This window comes from Octopus bimaculoides, chromosome 3 (genome assembly GCF_046866305.1).
Source record: "Octopus bimaculoides isolate indiv1 chromosome 3, ASM4686630v1, whole genome shotgun sequence".
NCBI lineage: Eukaryota > Metazoa > Mollusca > Cephalopoda > Octopoda > Octopodidae > Octopus > Octopus bimaculoides.
The window spans coordinates 112,850,575-112,867,061 of NC_142930.1; the positions used below are offsets into that span (position 1 = coordinate 112,850,575).

Here is a 16,487-nt window from a genome sequence, read left to right on the forward strand (position 1 = left end):
CCAACAACATATTGGAACCTAAGTAGTCAAATTTACTGCACAACACAATGACTGCTATGCATGGTTAATTCCTACCAAAATATTGACCATTCTATCTATATTCTTCCATTCTCATACTTGTTTCAGTCATTTGACTGCAGCCATGCTGGAGCACCACCTTGATACTTACTACACGAAATGTATCACTATACTACATATAATCCTCATCAACGTTGTTCTCATCATTACCCTCGTCTTCGTCATCATCATTGTTGCCGTCATCATCATTGTTATTGTCATCGTTTAAGGTCTACTTTTCCATGCTTGCATGGCTCAGATGGAATTCATTGTGGCAGATTTCTTTCTGCAGCTGGATGCCCTGCCTGTCACCAACCCTCACCTGTTTTCAAAGCAAGGTAATATTTTCCTATGCCCAGAATCACTTGTATGACAGTAATGCTTGTTAAAACCATCACATGATGTCTAGACAAAGGAACACATGCAAACACATTCCTCTCTCATACACACACACACACACACACACATAAATACATACATCAATGGGCTTCTTTCAGTTTCCATCTACCAAATCCACTCACAAGGATCTGGCAGCATAGGGTCACAGAAGACACTTGCCCAAAGTACTGCACAGTGAGATTGAACCCAAGAGCATGTGGTTGAGAAGCAAGCTACTTAACCATACAGCGATATCTGTATCTATATAAAAAGTAAACATAAATGGTGTTTAAACTTTACAATGACTGTTTTGGTACAATTTTATTTATTTAATGCAGTCATAAAAGATTACATCATGATATATAATCCACCATAATCAGGTAAAAATCGATGGTTTAAACTGGATTTGGTATTTGCATATTCATGGTACCCTACCAACATTCAATGTCTTCAATACTGTTTATTTCACTGTGAGGTCTATGTTATCATACCTAGCCATTTTTGGCATCCTACCAGTTGACGTGCCTTGATTCATATGAATCCTCATAAAATTACATATATGTATGTATAAATATATATATATATATATATTCATTAGTCATGCCCAGTGCCAGTGCCACCTGACTGGCACCCATGCTGGTGGCACATAATAAGCACCATTCAAGCGTAGGTCAATGCTAGTGCCGCCTGACTGGCTCCCCATGCCAGTGACACCTAAAAAGCACCATCCAAACGTGGTCAATGCCAGTGCCCCTGACTGGCTCCTGTGCCAGTGACATGTAAAAAGCACCGTCCAAACGTGGTCGAAGCCAGTGCTATCTGACTGGCTCCTATGCCAGTGGCACATAAAAAGCACCCATTACACTCTCGGAGCGGTTGGCATTAGGAAGGGCATCCAATTGTAGAAACCTTGCCAGATCAGATTGGAGCCAAGTGCAGCCTCCTGGCTTGCCAGTCAGTCCTCAGTTAAACCGTCCAACCCAAGCCAGCATGGAAAACAGACATTAAATGATGATGATGATGATAATACATGTAGCTATATGGCCTTCTCTGTTCTATAACAAGCATCACAAATTTGATCACAATTTTAGTATTCTCTGAAATGGACAGCAATTATACACCCTACTTTGTAAAATATGTATTTATGCAGTTTCGCACCGGATTTCAATCTAACTGGACAAGTATAATACCAAACAATTAAATTTCCTCTTAAAGCAAGCAATAATTCACAGCTGCCATTGTACATTGAGTGGACTTATGTCTATTCTACAGGGTGCTTAAAAAGTCTCTCCACAGTAAGTATTTTATTGCAAAATAAATATAAGATGGTATAAGACTACAAAAGAATATATTAGACTTTACAAGACTTTAAAAAACTTTATAAGAGGAGTTGAAAGTGTTGTCCTTCATTTTCAATACATAAAATTTAATTTCTTCTTTACTGCTGTGTGAGCACATCCTAGGCTGATTTCCGTTTCCTGTGACAATTTGTGTAAGGACTTGCCAACAGTTTATCAGAAATATTGGAGAGTGTTTCCTCTAAAAGAACAGTAGGCCTACTACTTCTTGCTGTGTCTTCCACTGAGCCTGTGTTTCTAAATTTCCTTATCAATTCCCGCACAGTGTCATGATGTGGAACAACAGTATTTGGAAAAGTTTCACTGAAATTCTGTTTCACAAGATCTGTGTATTTGTTTCTAGCTCGAAACATCCATTCAACTAAAAATGTACGTTCTTCAATGGTTAGCATGTTGACACGCTGAAGGCTACACAGTGACTGAGGGGCAATGGCTGACACCTGGCCACCCACACAGTGATAGCCAAGTTGCGCATGCACAAGATGAAAGAAATTCACTGCAGAGTAACTTTCTAAACACCTTGTACAACTGAATATTTACAAAATTTTCACAGTTGCAACTGGATGAAAGCACCACATCAACAACACTATTAATATTAGATTACTTTCAAGGCAGCGAGCTGGCAGAATTGTTAGCATGCCGGTCATAATACTTAGCGGTATTTTGTCTGTCTTTACGTTCTGAGTTCAAATTCTGCCAAGGTCAACTTTGGCTTTCATCCTTTCAGAGTCGATATATTAAGTACCAGTTGCATACTGGGTCAATCTTATCGACTGGCACCCTCCCCTAAAATTTCGGGCCTTGTGCCTAGAGTAGAAAAGAATATTAGATTGTTTACATTCATTACACAACACAAACTTAATACACCATTCTAATATGCATATCAAACAGGGACAACTGACGAAGGGGTACATTCTTTATGTTGCATGCCTCATTTCTCTGTTTGTTTTCTTCGTTGTTCGAAAAAAGTTCGTTTTCTATATTTTCGTTTTTCATCGTTTTTTTTAATGTCCTGTACCCATATATGCATGTATATATGTAGGTATGTACATATATGTATGTATGTATATATGCATATATTTCTATATTATTTATATTATTATATGATCGAACGCCACGCATCCTTTTCCAAGTAAGTTTCATAAATATATATATATATCTAAGTTTGGATATAACAAACTTCTTACAACTTTTTTACATCTTACCTCCACCATTTTTGACAAATATGATTGGATTTATATTTATAGAAATTCATTCCATAAATTTATTATACACTTAATGTGTGTCTGTGTGTGTGTGCGTGTGTGTGTGTGTGTGTGTGTGTGTGTGTGTGTGTGTGTGTGTGTGTGTGTGTATTCACCATCATCATCATCATTATCATCATCATTTAATGTCCATTTTCCATGCTGGCATGAGCTGGATGGTTTGACAAGGCTCCTTGTCTGTTTTGGAATGGTTTCCACAGCCGGATACCTGGGTGTTTTTTTATGCAGCACTGGCATAGGTACATTTACATAGCACCAGCATCTACAAGCCCACAAGATTAGGAATACTCATCCAGAGAGAGATGCTGGGGACAAGCCTATATGCAATGACAAACATCCTTTTACTTAGCTTGGCATTTCTTTCCATATCAAACAGCCAGAAACTGTCTTTGATTCTAGAATGCATGTTTTATGTTTTAAATCAGTTTTTCTAAACTAAGTTTTATCTACTAACCCTTTTGATTACTATTTTCCCTCATGGACTCCAACAGCTATTCAATGTTTAAAAGCTAATTTTATAGGTATTTCTTTCAAAATTTCCAGTTTGTTTTCCACTCATTCACTTGTGTAGGCTGAACTACATAAAACATAAAAAGCACCATTCGAGTGTGATCGTTACCAGCATCGCCTTACCTGCACTTGTGCCGGTGGTACGTAGAAAACAACATTTGAGCGAGGGCATTGCCAGTGCCGCTGGACTGGCTCCTGTGCAGGTGGCACATAAAAACACCATTTGAACGTGGCCATTGCCAGTACTGCTTGACTGGCCCTCGTGCCGGTGGCACATAAAAGCACCCACTACACTCTTGGGGTGGTTGGCGTTAGGAAGGGCATCCAGCTGTAGAAACTCTGCCAGATCAGATTGGAGCCTGGTGCAGCCATTTGGCTCACCAATCCCCATTCAAACCATCCAACCCATGCCAGCATGGAAAGCGGACGTTAAACGATGACGATGATGATTAGAGAAAGAAACCAGGCTGTTTTTTGCAATAAACACAACAAAATCAAAATTCTTCATGCACCTTTAGAATACTACTATGGATCCCCAATTTACTGCTTTGCTTGCATGGACCATCAGAAATCTTATATGGACCTCCAGAGTTCACATGGCCCCAGTTGAGAACCATTGACATAAAATGGTCTGGATTAAAACATTCCACCAAAATGTTTTTCCAAACACCAGCTTAATAACAGCAAAGTTATTTCAACAAATTCTTTATTGTTCTTCAAAATTAATTGAACCATATAGGTGCAGGAGTGGCTGTGTGGTAAGTAGCTTGCTTACCAACCACATGGTTCTAGGTTCAGTCGCACTGCATGGCACCTTGGGCAAGTGCCTTTTACTATAGCCTCGGGCCGACCAAAGCCTTGTGAGTGGATTTCGTAGACGGAAACTGAAAGAAGCCCGTCGTATATATGTATATATATATATATATATATATATATATATATATATGTGTGTGTGTGTGTGCGTGTGTGTGTTTGTGTGTCTGTGTTTGTCCCCCCAACATCGCTTGACAACCGATGCTGGTGTGTTTACGTCCCCGTAACTTAGCGGTTCGACAAAAGACATTGATAGAATAACTACTAGGCTTACAAAGAATAAGTCCTGGGGTCGATTTGCTCGACTAAAGGCGGGGCTCCAGCATGGCCACAGTCAAATGACTGAAACAAGTAAAAGAGTAAAGAGTAAAAGAGTATATGAAGCATATTTTAGCTAAAGTGTGGCAACAAATCAAAATCTTCCAACAAAATTCCATATCAATTGATGTTCCAAATACCAGCTCAATAATAGTTTCAAATTTTTCCACAGGGGCAACCATTTAGGGGGAGGGGAGTAGTCAGTTACACTGGTGCTGAATTTATCAATCCGAAAGGATGAAACGCAGGGTCGACCTTGGAGGAATTTGAACTCAGAATATAGCAACAGGCAAAACACCGCTAAGCATTTTGCCAAGCTTGCTAACGATTTTGCCAGCTTGCTGCCTTAAATACCAGCTTGATAATGACAAAGTTATTTTAGAAAATTCTTCACAGTTTTTGAAATTAATTAAGACAAAGGTAGAAAATTTCAACAGAAATATGGTAACCGAAAGGTTAATAATATAGTTATTTTAATAAATTTTTTCCTTATTTTTAAATTTAATTGAAACACAGACAGTGCATTACAAGAGGAATATCGTAACTAAAGGGTTAATTAACTTGATGTATCACTATGGCATTGCCTTCTTGACATTTGAACTCTCTTCATTAAATTTAGTCAACACAATAAAAAAAAGAATCTGTTTTCCCCAGCTAATTCAAGCTACGTAGACTATCTTCATAGTCTGTGTCTTATCAGCTGATCAACATCGCATCTTGTACATCATGCAAATGACCTTTAAGGAAGAATGCTTTGTCATCAAAAGGCAGGAGTTAGCAACACCTCCGCCATTAACATTTAACACCTGCTTATAAAATGTCATTTGCTGCATGTCAACACCAATTAGACAAATTCAGTTTATAGAACCTGTCTACAACTTCTAATGAACTATCACGGCAGTCTACGCAGCCACAGGGCTTATTGCAGGCTGTTGCAACAATACATTTAGTTTGTCTGAGATGTTGAATCGCAAACACATTAGCTGAAACACTATTACTACATTTTTCATGTACAGCTGGGTCCCTCTCTCTCTCTCTCTCTCTCTCTCTCTATATATATATATATATATATATATATATATATATATATATATATATATATATATATATATACATATATATATGCCAACATATATATATATATATATATATATATATATGCCTTTACTCAACCCCGGGACTTATTCCTTGTAAGCCTAGTACTTATTCTATCAGTCTGTTTTGCTGAACCACTAAGTGATGGGGATGTAAACATACCAACATTGGTTGTCAAGCGATGGTGGGGGACAAACATGGACACACAAACACATACATATATATATATATATATATATATATATACACACACACACACACACACACGATGGGCTTCTTTCAGTTTCCGTCTACCAAATCCACTCATAAGGCTTTGGTCAGCCCGAGACTATAGTAGAAGACACTTGCCCAAAGTGCCACACAGTTGGACTGAACCCGGAACCATGTGGTTGGGAAGCAAACTTCTGATCACACAGCCACACATATATATATTTATATTTATACACACACATACATGTGTGTCTGTATGTGTGTGTACATATTTTCCCCTTTTGTTTTGCTTCTGTTAATCCCTAGTTATGATGTTAACAAAAACAAAAGTTGAGAAATATTATTTTTGTCTATAAAATATCAAAATCTGCAAACCACATGAAATGCATAAAAGGACATTAACAAACCATTTATACATACTCCTCCAGCCATTTACATGTATGCATAGTCTACACAAGGTTTGTGTTTGGATTTCACCTCATTGGCTGAATAATTTTCATTAGAAAAACTGCTTGCTATACAATTTCTTCATGGAACATACCACTGCTACATGTTCTTCCAGTAGTTATAAACATCCATAATCTACCCATGCTTTGTAGTTCACATTAAGCAAATAGGTTCCCAGTCCCTAATACATGTGACTTGGTGTCCTTATACTTGTGACGGCATTCATCTGAGGTTAGTTGAGCCAGCTCTGAGCAATAAGTTCTTCACCATGTACTTCACAAAGGTTGACCACATTCGACAGACAAATGCTCCACTGGGGGAGCAAGTGAGTCAGATAGCAGGGACACCAAAGCTGTAGACGTTGTTTGTTGTTGAGGTGTAGAACACATGTTCATGTGCTCGTGATCAAATTTCAGCTTATTATGCAAGTTTAATTTTCTTCAGAAAAACCATTCACTATTCAATTCATTCATTTAGAGACCCATTCACATGTGGGCCCCCTGCTGTACTGATCGGTTTCATTGCATACAGAATAAGGGACTTTTATCAATAGTCATTCAACATATCAGATTTTGCAGCTTTTGTTGCAGTACTGTTTTGCATAAGAGAGTCTATCGTATTGTAATTGAAATTTAAATTAATCTTCTTTAATTAAAATTAATCTTTCTCCTGAATGAGAGAAAAAGATGACATTTTTTTCCAAATTTAAAATGAATTGTCAAACTTTTAATTAATTGTTGATTACATTTTAATTCACAAAAATTCTGACTTTTTTTTTTTTTACAATTATAAGAATATCTTCAAATTTGAGTTTTTCACTTTTAAAATGTTAGTGGCACATACAATATTTTACTAGATAGGAGGAAAAATTTAATTTCAAACTTTTATATTGTAAGTTCAAATTCTGCCAAGACCAGCTCTCGTTTGGATTTCTTCTATCTAATATAATAAATGCGACTCTCAGTGAGTCAGTGTGTGACACTTTTTCAACTTTACTCCTAGAGGCTGTAGCCCAACATATCCTACCAAGTTGGAATCAGACCAACTCCGTGAATAAATTAAAAACATTCTGAGCTGAATCCAGACCCACAACCCTGAAATTCTAGATTCCCAAGTTTCCATTACAACAATTGTTTTACCAGCTACACCCCTGGTAAAGGCCACAGGTTATGGTCTCACTTGTCTTGCCAGGTCTTCTCACGCACATCATATTTCCAAAGGTCTTGGTCACTAGTCATTGCTTCGGTGAGGCCTAATGCTCGAAGGTTGTGCTTCACTACCTCATCCCAGGTCTTTCTGGATCTACCTCTTCCACAGGTACCTTCAACCGCTAGGTTGTGGCACTTTTTCACACAGCTATCCTAATCCATTCTCACCAAATGACCCTACCAACGCAATCGCCTCTCTTGCACACCACAACTGATGCTTCTTAGGTCCAACTTTTCTCTCAAGGTATTTACACTCTGTCGAGTATGCACACTGACATTACACATCCATCGGAGCATACTGGCTTCATTCCTTGCAAGCATACGCATGTCCTCAGTCAAATCGTCCAACCCATGCTAGCATGGAAAGCGGATGTTAAACGATGATGATGATGATGATGATGACGATGCATACTTACATAAATATATATACATACATACACACACACATACATACATACACAACACAACAGGCCTCAAATAATTTTTTAGTAGTTAGAAGTGTATTCAGATACACTTTCATTGGATGAGTTTAGAAAGTAAAGTTAGATAATGCTCATCTCCAAATTTTGCAACAATCGGATTACTAATAGTCATTTTACTATTTGACTTCACAGCACTTTACAACAGAAAGGTGAAGTGAATACTTTACATATACTGGTAAAAGTACAATTGTCGCTAAAGTACAGACCAAAGCAGCAAACAAGATGGAACCAGCCTTTGGTTCAAAAAGAAAAGAAAAGGAAAAAGCTAAAAGGCTAAAGGAAATGGAGACATGAACATAAGCAAGAGATTACATGTGACTTAGATGGCATCTTAAAATACATTAGATTGTCTTTTGGAAATGTCAATAAAGCTTAGTGTGCAGTAAGAACGGGTGAAAATAACAAGGTATAAATTATATGAGAGGATTATATGATGTAGTCAGTGGCTCTTCACTGATAAATTACGTTGTTGAATATCCCATATCCGTGACAGAGACAGCAAAGACTGTAACAGAATAGGAGAATCAATGGATAAGATTGGAGAAAGATTAAAGATAGAGAGGTATAAGCAGAGATGAGAGAGAAAGAGAGAGAGAGAGAGAGAGAGAGAGAGAGAGAGAGAGAGAGTGCGTGTGTGCGGACATCAATAATAAGAAAGGTAGAAAGGGAAAGAGTGAAGCTAAGAGTTATGGGGATGTAGTGGGGGTGACACTGATAGTTAGAGAAACAGAATTGATGATGAAGCAATAATATTGATGATTGTTTTTTTTTTTTCTAGCATTGATTATCATTGTGATGATAACCATGGTGGTTGCGGTAGAGATACTTCATAAAAAAAAAAAACAGGAATTTTCACATCAGCTACTGGAAAGCATATTTCTATTTTAAAAAAAGGTCAAAGACCCTTCCCAAGCCATTGGCTCATATAAGGTATCCAGGCTAAATCTAATAAAATATCAGGTGTCCTAAATTTGATAACATATGAGGTGTCCTAAATTCAATAAGGTGTCCTAAATTTAGTAACATATGGTATCCTAAATTTAATAACATATGGTGTCCTAAATTTAATATGTAAAGGTGTCCTAAATTTAATAACATATAAGGTGTCCTAAATTTAATAACATGTAATGGTGTCCTAAATTTAATAACATGTAATGGTGTCCTAAATTTAATAACAGATGAGATGTCCTAAATTTAATAACATATGGTGTCCTAAATTTAATAATATGTAAAGGTCTCTTAAATTTAATAACATATAAGGTGTCCTAAATTTAATAACATGTAATGGTGTCCTAAATTTAATAACATATAAGGTGTACTAAGTACCAGATGTAAAACACTAAGTACTGGGGTTGATTTGTTTGACTAGGCCATACTTCAACAACTGAAACAAGAAGTAAAAAATAAAAGATATAAAAACGATAAAGAGGATTCAAACATAAAATTACAGTTACGTTACCTTTGACCGAATACTGACAACACCATTGAATAACCCCAATGCCATGAAAAGACCATCGTTGGTCCACGAAGCGCAAGTTATGCGGCTGTTGATTTTTGTCTTGTCAACCCTTTTTTCCTCTGGTCCCCAAAGGCCTGTGAAAATAAAAAGTAAAAAAAAAAAGTTTTTTGAAATAAAATAATGAATCCCAGCCCTTTATGGGATATAAATGTCAAAATATTATTATATTTTAGGGTGGTTATTTTGTTTTCCTTGCCAAATAAATGCATGTGCTATATATTCGTTCTTCGTTTGTTTATTACTGTTCGTATTTTATCCTATGTCTATTGACTGGAAATCTGTCTAGACAGAATGGACTAAACAGAGCAGGAGGATGCATGTGGGATGGAAGAGTTGCTGAAGAGGTCACAGGTGTGTGACAAAAGATTTCCACTCTCCGAGTGGTTGGCGTTGAGAGGGGCATCCAGCTGTAGAAACCATACGAAATCAGACTGGAATCTGGTGCAGCCCCTCAGCTTACCAGCTCTAATCAAACCATCCAACACATGCCAACATGGACAACGCATGTTAAATGCTGCTGCTGATGATGATGATGATTGTGATCGGCATAATATAAAATAGGAACAATAATAAATGAGTGAATAATGAATACACAACCATCATCATCATCATTTAACGTCCATTGTCCATGCTGGCATGGGTTGGACAGTTTGACTAGGGCTGGTACGCTGGAAGGCTGCACCAGACTTCAGTCTGATTTGGTTAGATGTCCTTCCTAATGCAAACCACTCCATGAGTGTAATGGGTACTTTTATGTGCCATGAGCTCAGGTGCCATTTATGTGACACAGGGGTGCATTTACAGGCCACCAGCATGGGTGTCAATTTGCATGACGCCAGCATCTGCAACGACTGCGATTTTGCTCGACTTGATGGGTCTTCTTCTCAAGCACGACATAATGCCAAAGGTCTCAGTCATTGCCTCCATGAGGCCCAACACATGAAAGGAACTCAGCAACGTCTCTGTGAGGCCCAGAGACAAGGTAAAAAAATGAGCATCACGAAATATAACAATACTTGTTTCAACACACAATTTCACATCAAGAATCTTGCAAAACAAATCCATAAACGTAATGTCAAAATATAAATAGGTGAATACAGTTCTATATTTAAGAGATGAGGAATTATGTACATTATGTACATTATTTACATTATTTACATTTGACGGATATCTGTCCTCGTCTTGTTTGTTGTTAACACAATGTTTTGGCTGATATACCCTCCAGCCTTCATCAGGCGTCTTGGGGAAATTTCAAACCCGGGTTCTCATTCCTAAGGTATTTTTCAATGTTATTATCCTTTTTTCATTATTACTATTATTATTATTATCATTATTATTATTATTATTATTATTATTATTATTGTTGTTGTTGTTGTTGTTGTTGTTATTATTCAGGTCACTGCCAGGAATCGAACTTGGAATCTTGGGACTAGTAGCCTGCGCTCTTAACCACAACGCTAAAACAAAAAAAAGAGCCCACGGGCATATAAGAGCACGGGCTACTAACCCCATGATTCCAAGTTCGATTTCAGGCAGAGGCCTGAATAATACTACTACTACTACTAATAATAATAATAATAATAATAATAATAATAATAATAATAATAATAATAATAATAATAATAATAATAATAATAATAATAATAATAATAATAACAACAGCAACATCGAAAAATACCTTAGGAATGAGAATCCAGGTTCGAAATTTCCCCAAGACACCTGAAGAAGGCTGGAAGGTATATCAGCTGAAACATTGTGTTAACAACAAACAAGATGAGGACAGATATCCGTCAAATGTAAATAATGTAAATAATGTAAAAAGGTGAATGGTAAACGGTACTGGCAGAATGTAACTAGTAAATCTATCAAAACAACATGTAGCACTTGTCTTCCATATTTGACCTTCTATATCCTATTTGTTAATTTCTACATTCTCATTTGACATATACCAAGAGGGAGGCTTCTACACAACCACTCACCCTGCTAGAAATAGAAACCAACTTCTCTCAAATTACACGGTACTCATCATTATTGTTTAACATCATCATTTAAGAATGACTTATCTTAGTTGGTAAGTTTAATATTATGAATTATGCAGATATATGTACATATGTCTAACTTACTATTCACAGATCACACACACACACACACACACACACACACACATTTGATGGTTCGGCTGAGAAGCACAGGTGATAACAGTAGAAGTGATTATGAAAGAAGCTCTTTAATTCCAGAGAAACTTTCCCAAAAAGGACCCCAAAAGAGCCTCAGTGATTTGAGCAAACTTTGAAAGTTTTAGCATCAAAGCTAAATAAGAAGAATTGTTTGAAGCTGGAAACTGCTTTTTCATGTGATATCTCCTCTTCAAAAAAAAAAGACAGATCTTTCAAGTCAATGGCACCGACTGAGAGTTAGAAACATGATATGCATACCTCAGCTATTTTATGAGACAGAAAATGTACCTCTTTGAATCTAATACGATTCTTAATCCATGCTGTTCTTTGCTTCCAAAAAGCATAGGCTTTTGCAGTCCTTGTATTTCTTGTAACTTTCTGTTGAGCTGAAATCTCTGTTCTTAGATGCTTCTAGCCATCTTTGTATTGAAATACTTCACTTGGTAGAGACAGCTTTTGGTCGTAGTCTTTTAATCTAGTGTGTAGGTGTCTTTGAGATGAACATCACACACACACACACACACAAACACATATACGTGTGTGTGTGTGTGTGTGATACTATTAACACATTAGCTGGCAGTTCACACTAACATGAAATCATGCTTTATATATATATGTATATATATATATATATATATATATATATATAGTCTGTTAAAGTCTGTCATACCGGCCATGATGAAATACCACAAGGTATAGAAAATATGAAATACCACAAGGTATAGAAAATACATATTCACCTTTATATATTTATATATTTAATCCTTTATATTGAACACTCAATATTTCATCTATTCAATAAGACATATTCCATATATTCAATAAGACATTCAATACTTTATTTCATAGTACCATCCATTTTTATTTTATATTATATATTGTATATTATATTATATATTGTATATTCCATATTCTATATCCCACATTGATTTTGCAGGAATATAAATAAAACATAAAAAACAGACAGTGTTGGAACTCTTTTAAACAAAATAATATATTCCTCTATACACAATCATACAAAACCCCCCTTTTTTTGTATTTATTTTTACTCGCATAGGTATATATATATATATATATATATATATATATATATATAGGTGCAGGAGTGGTTACGTGGTAAGTAGCTTGCTTACCAATCACATGGTTCTGGGTTCAGTCCCACTGTGTGACACCTTGGGCAAGGGTCTTCTACTGTAGTCTCAGGCCAACCAATGCCTTGTGAGTGGATTTGGTAGACGGAACCTGGAAGAAGGCCATCGTATATGTATGTGTGTGTGTGTGTGTGTGTGTATGTTTGTGTGTCTGTGTTTGTCCCCACCAACATCGCTATACTGCAAAATAAAATGAACTGCACACACACACACACACACATATGTAGAAGGCGCAATGGCCCAGTGGTTAGGGCAGAAGACTCGCAGTCGTAGGATTGCGGTTTCGATTGACAACTGATGCTGGTGTGTTTACGTCCCTGTAACGTAGTGCTTCTGCAAAAAATATCGATAGAATAAGTACTAGGCTTACAAAGAATAATTCCTGGCGTCGATTTGCTCGACTAAAGGCGGTGCTCCAGCATGGCCACAGTCAAATGACTGAAACAAGTAAAAGAGTAAACGAGTATATAAGTATATATATATATATATATATATATATATATATATATATAGCTGTGGCACACTGTCAGTTACGACAATGAGGGTTCCAGTTGATCCGATTGATGGAGCAGCCTGCTCACGAGATAAATGTGCAAGTGGCTGAGCACTCCACAGACACATGTACCCTTAACGTAGTTCTCGGGGAATATTCAGCGTGACACAGAGTACAACAGAAGCAGGAAGAAAGAGTGAGAGAAAGTTGTGATGAAAGAGTACAGCAGGGTTCGCCACCAACCCCTGCCGGAGCCTCATGGAGCTTTTGGTGTTTTCGCTCAATAAACACTCACAACGCTCAGTCTGGGAATCGAAACCGCGATCCTATGGCCACGTATCTTCTGCCCTAACCACTGGGCTATTGCGCCTTCTACATATGTATATGTGTTTGTATGTGTGTGTGTGTGTGTGTGTGTGTGTGTGTGTGTGTGTTTATGTGTGTGTGTGTATGTGTGCTTGTGTGTGTGTGTGTGTGTGTGTGTGTGTGTGTGTGTATGCAGTTCATTTTATTTTGCAGTGCAGAGATAGTGATTGAAGTTTAATGACATTAATCAAAATGAAATTAAAATTTGTAGCTTATTTAATAAACTTGGATGAACAGTGTGAGTGTGGGTGAGAGCATTGTATGAGTATTATACACACACACATATATATATGTACTATATACACACACACACACACATATATATACATACATATATTTATACATGTATACACACACACACACACACACACACACGCACATATATGTATATATGATGGGCAATTAAAAAATTATCGTTGCAACTAAACTTCAATAATAAATACATTTTTCTATGACATAAAGTAGACTATTTTAATTAACTCAAGCAACATAATAATTACTGTGGCTTCAGTGCTTCAGAGAATAATGATAAATACCAGATCAATATGTCGGTTCATACCCTTTTGTTATATTAATTTCCTACATGTGGATTAAATGCAATGTCTTTCATTCAGTATCATTATATCAAAATAACGGTATTATGAGAATTAATGTAATTTCAGGGCTCAGACGTTACTTTGGCATTTGTTTCCTCATTTCGGTTTTAAATTGCAAGTTGTTAGATGTAGAATGAGCGTACAAATGTTGGAAAACATCATGTGTTATTACAAATAATGATGGGTTCGCGGTTTAGATTCACTTCGCAACGTCAACCTGCAACGTATAAGAAACTTATAAATAATTCAAAATTTGTGTGTAATCTTCTAATGAAAGGCTAAAAGTTTATGATCTGATACATTAACTTAATAAGGTAAATTTTAAATGTAGTATCAGCTTTGCATATCTCATTGCATAATGCTTAAAAGGTCAGGAAACGGAAAATTTTTAGACATAAACTAGCACCGTAACAAGATGTGACATGACAAGGGCAATAACATTATCTGCAAATTAACCATACACCCATGCTTCTATCACTCAAACTGTATTTGTAAAGAAAGCCGAGATTCTTGTCAGTGTACAAAGAGCGTGCAGCAAGCAATGAAAGAAGTAATGATTATAAATAAGCTGCAGTAGCTGGAAAATTTGATAAATCCAGAAGCTTCTGCAAGTAATACTAAAAGCAGTAAAGCATGCAAGCTGAAGAAAAGCCAAAACCTACATTTCTCAGTTTCCAGTCAGCTAAACAAATAAATCTGGAGGAATTACATGAAAATGCTAATAATCAAGTTCAATTTCTGTTAACCTGCTTTTATTGAATTTATCATCACATCCAAAAAACCTCAACCAGGGAATTAGCCATTATTATTATTATTATTATTATTATTATGGTAGTTTCCGTCTACCAAATCCACTCACAAGGCTTTGGTCGGCCCGAGGCTATAGTAGAAAACACTTGCCTACGCAGTGGGACTGAACCCAGAACCATGTGGTTGGTAAGCAAGCTACTTACCACACAGCCATCACTATGATCTGAGTTCAAATTCTGCCAAGGCTGACTTTGCCTTTCATCCTTTTAGGGGGTGATAAAATAAGTACCAATAGAATAGTGGGGGTTGATGTAATCAACTTACCCCCAACCCCAAAATTACTGGGGCAAGCTAGCAAAATGCTTAGTGGTATTTCGTCTGTCTTTACATTCTGAGTTCAAATGCCGCCAGGGTCGACTTTGCTTTCATCCTTTTGGGGTCGATAAATTAAGTACCGGTGAAACACTGGGGTCAATGTAATTGACTTAGCCCCTCCCACCAAAATATTTGAGGCCTAGTGGTTATAGTAGAAAGGATTGTTATTATTCATACAATTTTGTCCCATACAAGGCTTGAAGCCATTGTAGCATAAAGGGTAACAAAGAAGGTAAAGGGGCCCACAATATTAAAATGTTGATTTGACAGAAAGCTTAAGGCACTAAATAGCAGGATAGCACAATCCAGAGACAAAACAAGACAAAAGTAATAAGTTCCAGAAAGCAGTGTTTTGAGGAAAGCAGTTGTTGCAAAAACAAAGGACATCGGACTAACAGGAAGCCCAAAAGAGAAACGATGTGGATGGGAAGAGAAGCAGGTAACATGTTTAACCCTTTTGTTACCGTATTTATTTTCAGATGCCCTATGTTTCTTTCATTTACTTTAAATGTAACAAAGAATTTAGTTAAATAATTTAGTTATCATTAAGCTAGTGTTAAGAACATAAATTGTGACTAAGATTCTGGTGGAAGATTTTAATTCAGAACTTTTGAAAACAAGACATTTGTACTACAGAGCCAGAGGCAGTTTCAGCTGGGTTAGTATCAAGTGGCTTAAAAATATCATGGTGACTTTAACCCTTTCATTAACATATTTCTGTTGAGATGCTCTGTGTTTCTTTCAATTAATTTTAAATATAACAAAGAATTTAGTAAAATAACTTAGTTATCATTAAGCAGGTGTTAGGAACATAAATTGTGACTAAGGTTTGGTGAAAGATTTTAATTCAGAACTTATGGAAACAAGACATTTATACTCAGAGCCAGAAGCGGTTTCACCCAGGTTGGTAATGAGAGGG

General features: G+C 36.6%; 1 protein-coding gene across 1 annotated transcript in view; it reads right to left on the minus strand.

Moving 5' to 3' along the window:
• Positions 1–16,487, minus strand: part of LOC106871393 (intraflagellar transport protein 122 homolog) — a 258,134-nt gene that overhangs the window by 222,685 nt on the left and 18,962 nt on the right. The window contains 1 exon segment of the mRNA XM_089349475.1: positions 9,601–9,734. Within this exon segment, the coding sequence (XP_089205601.1) occupies positions 9,601–9,734 (134 nt within the window).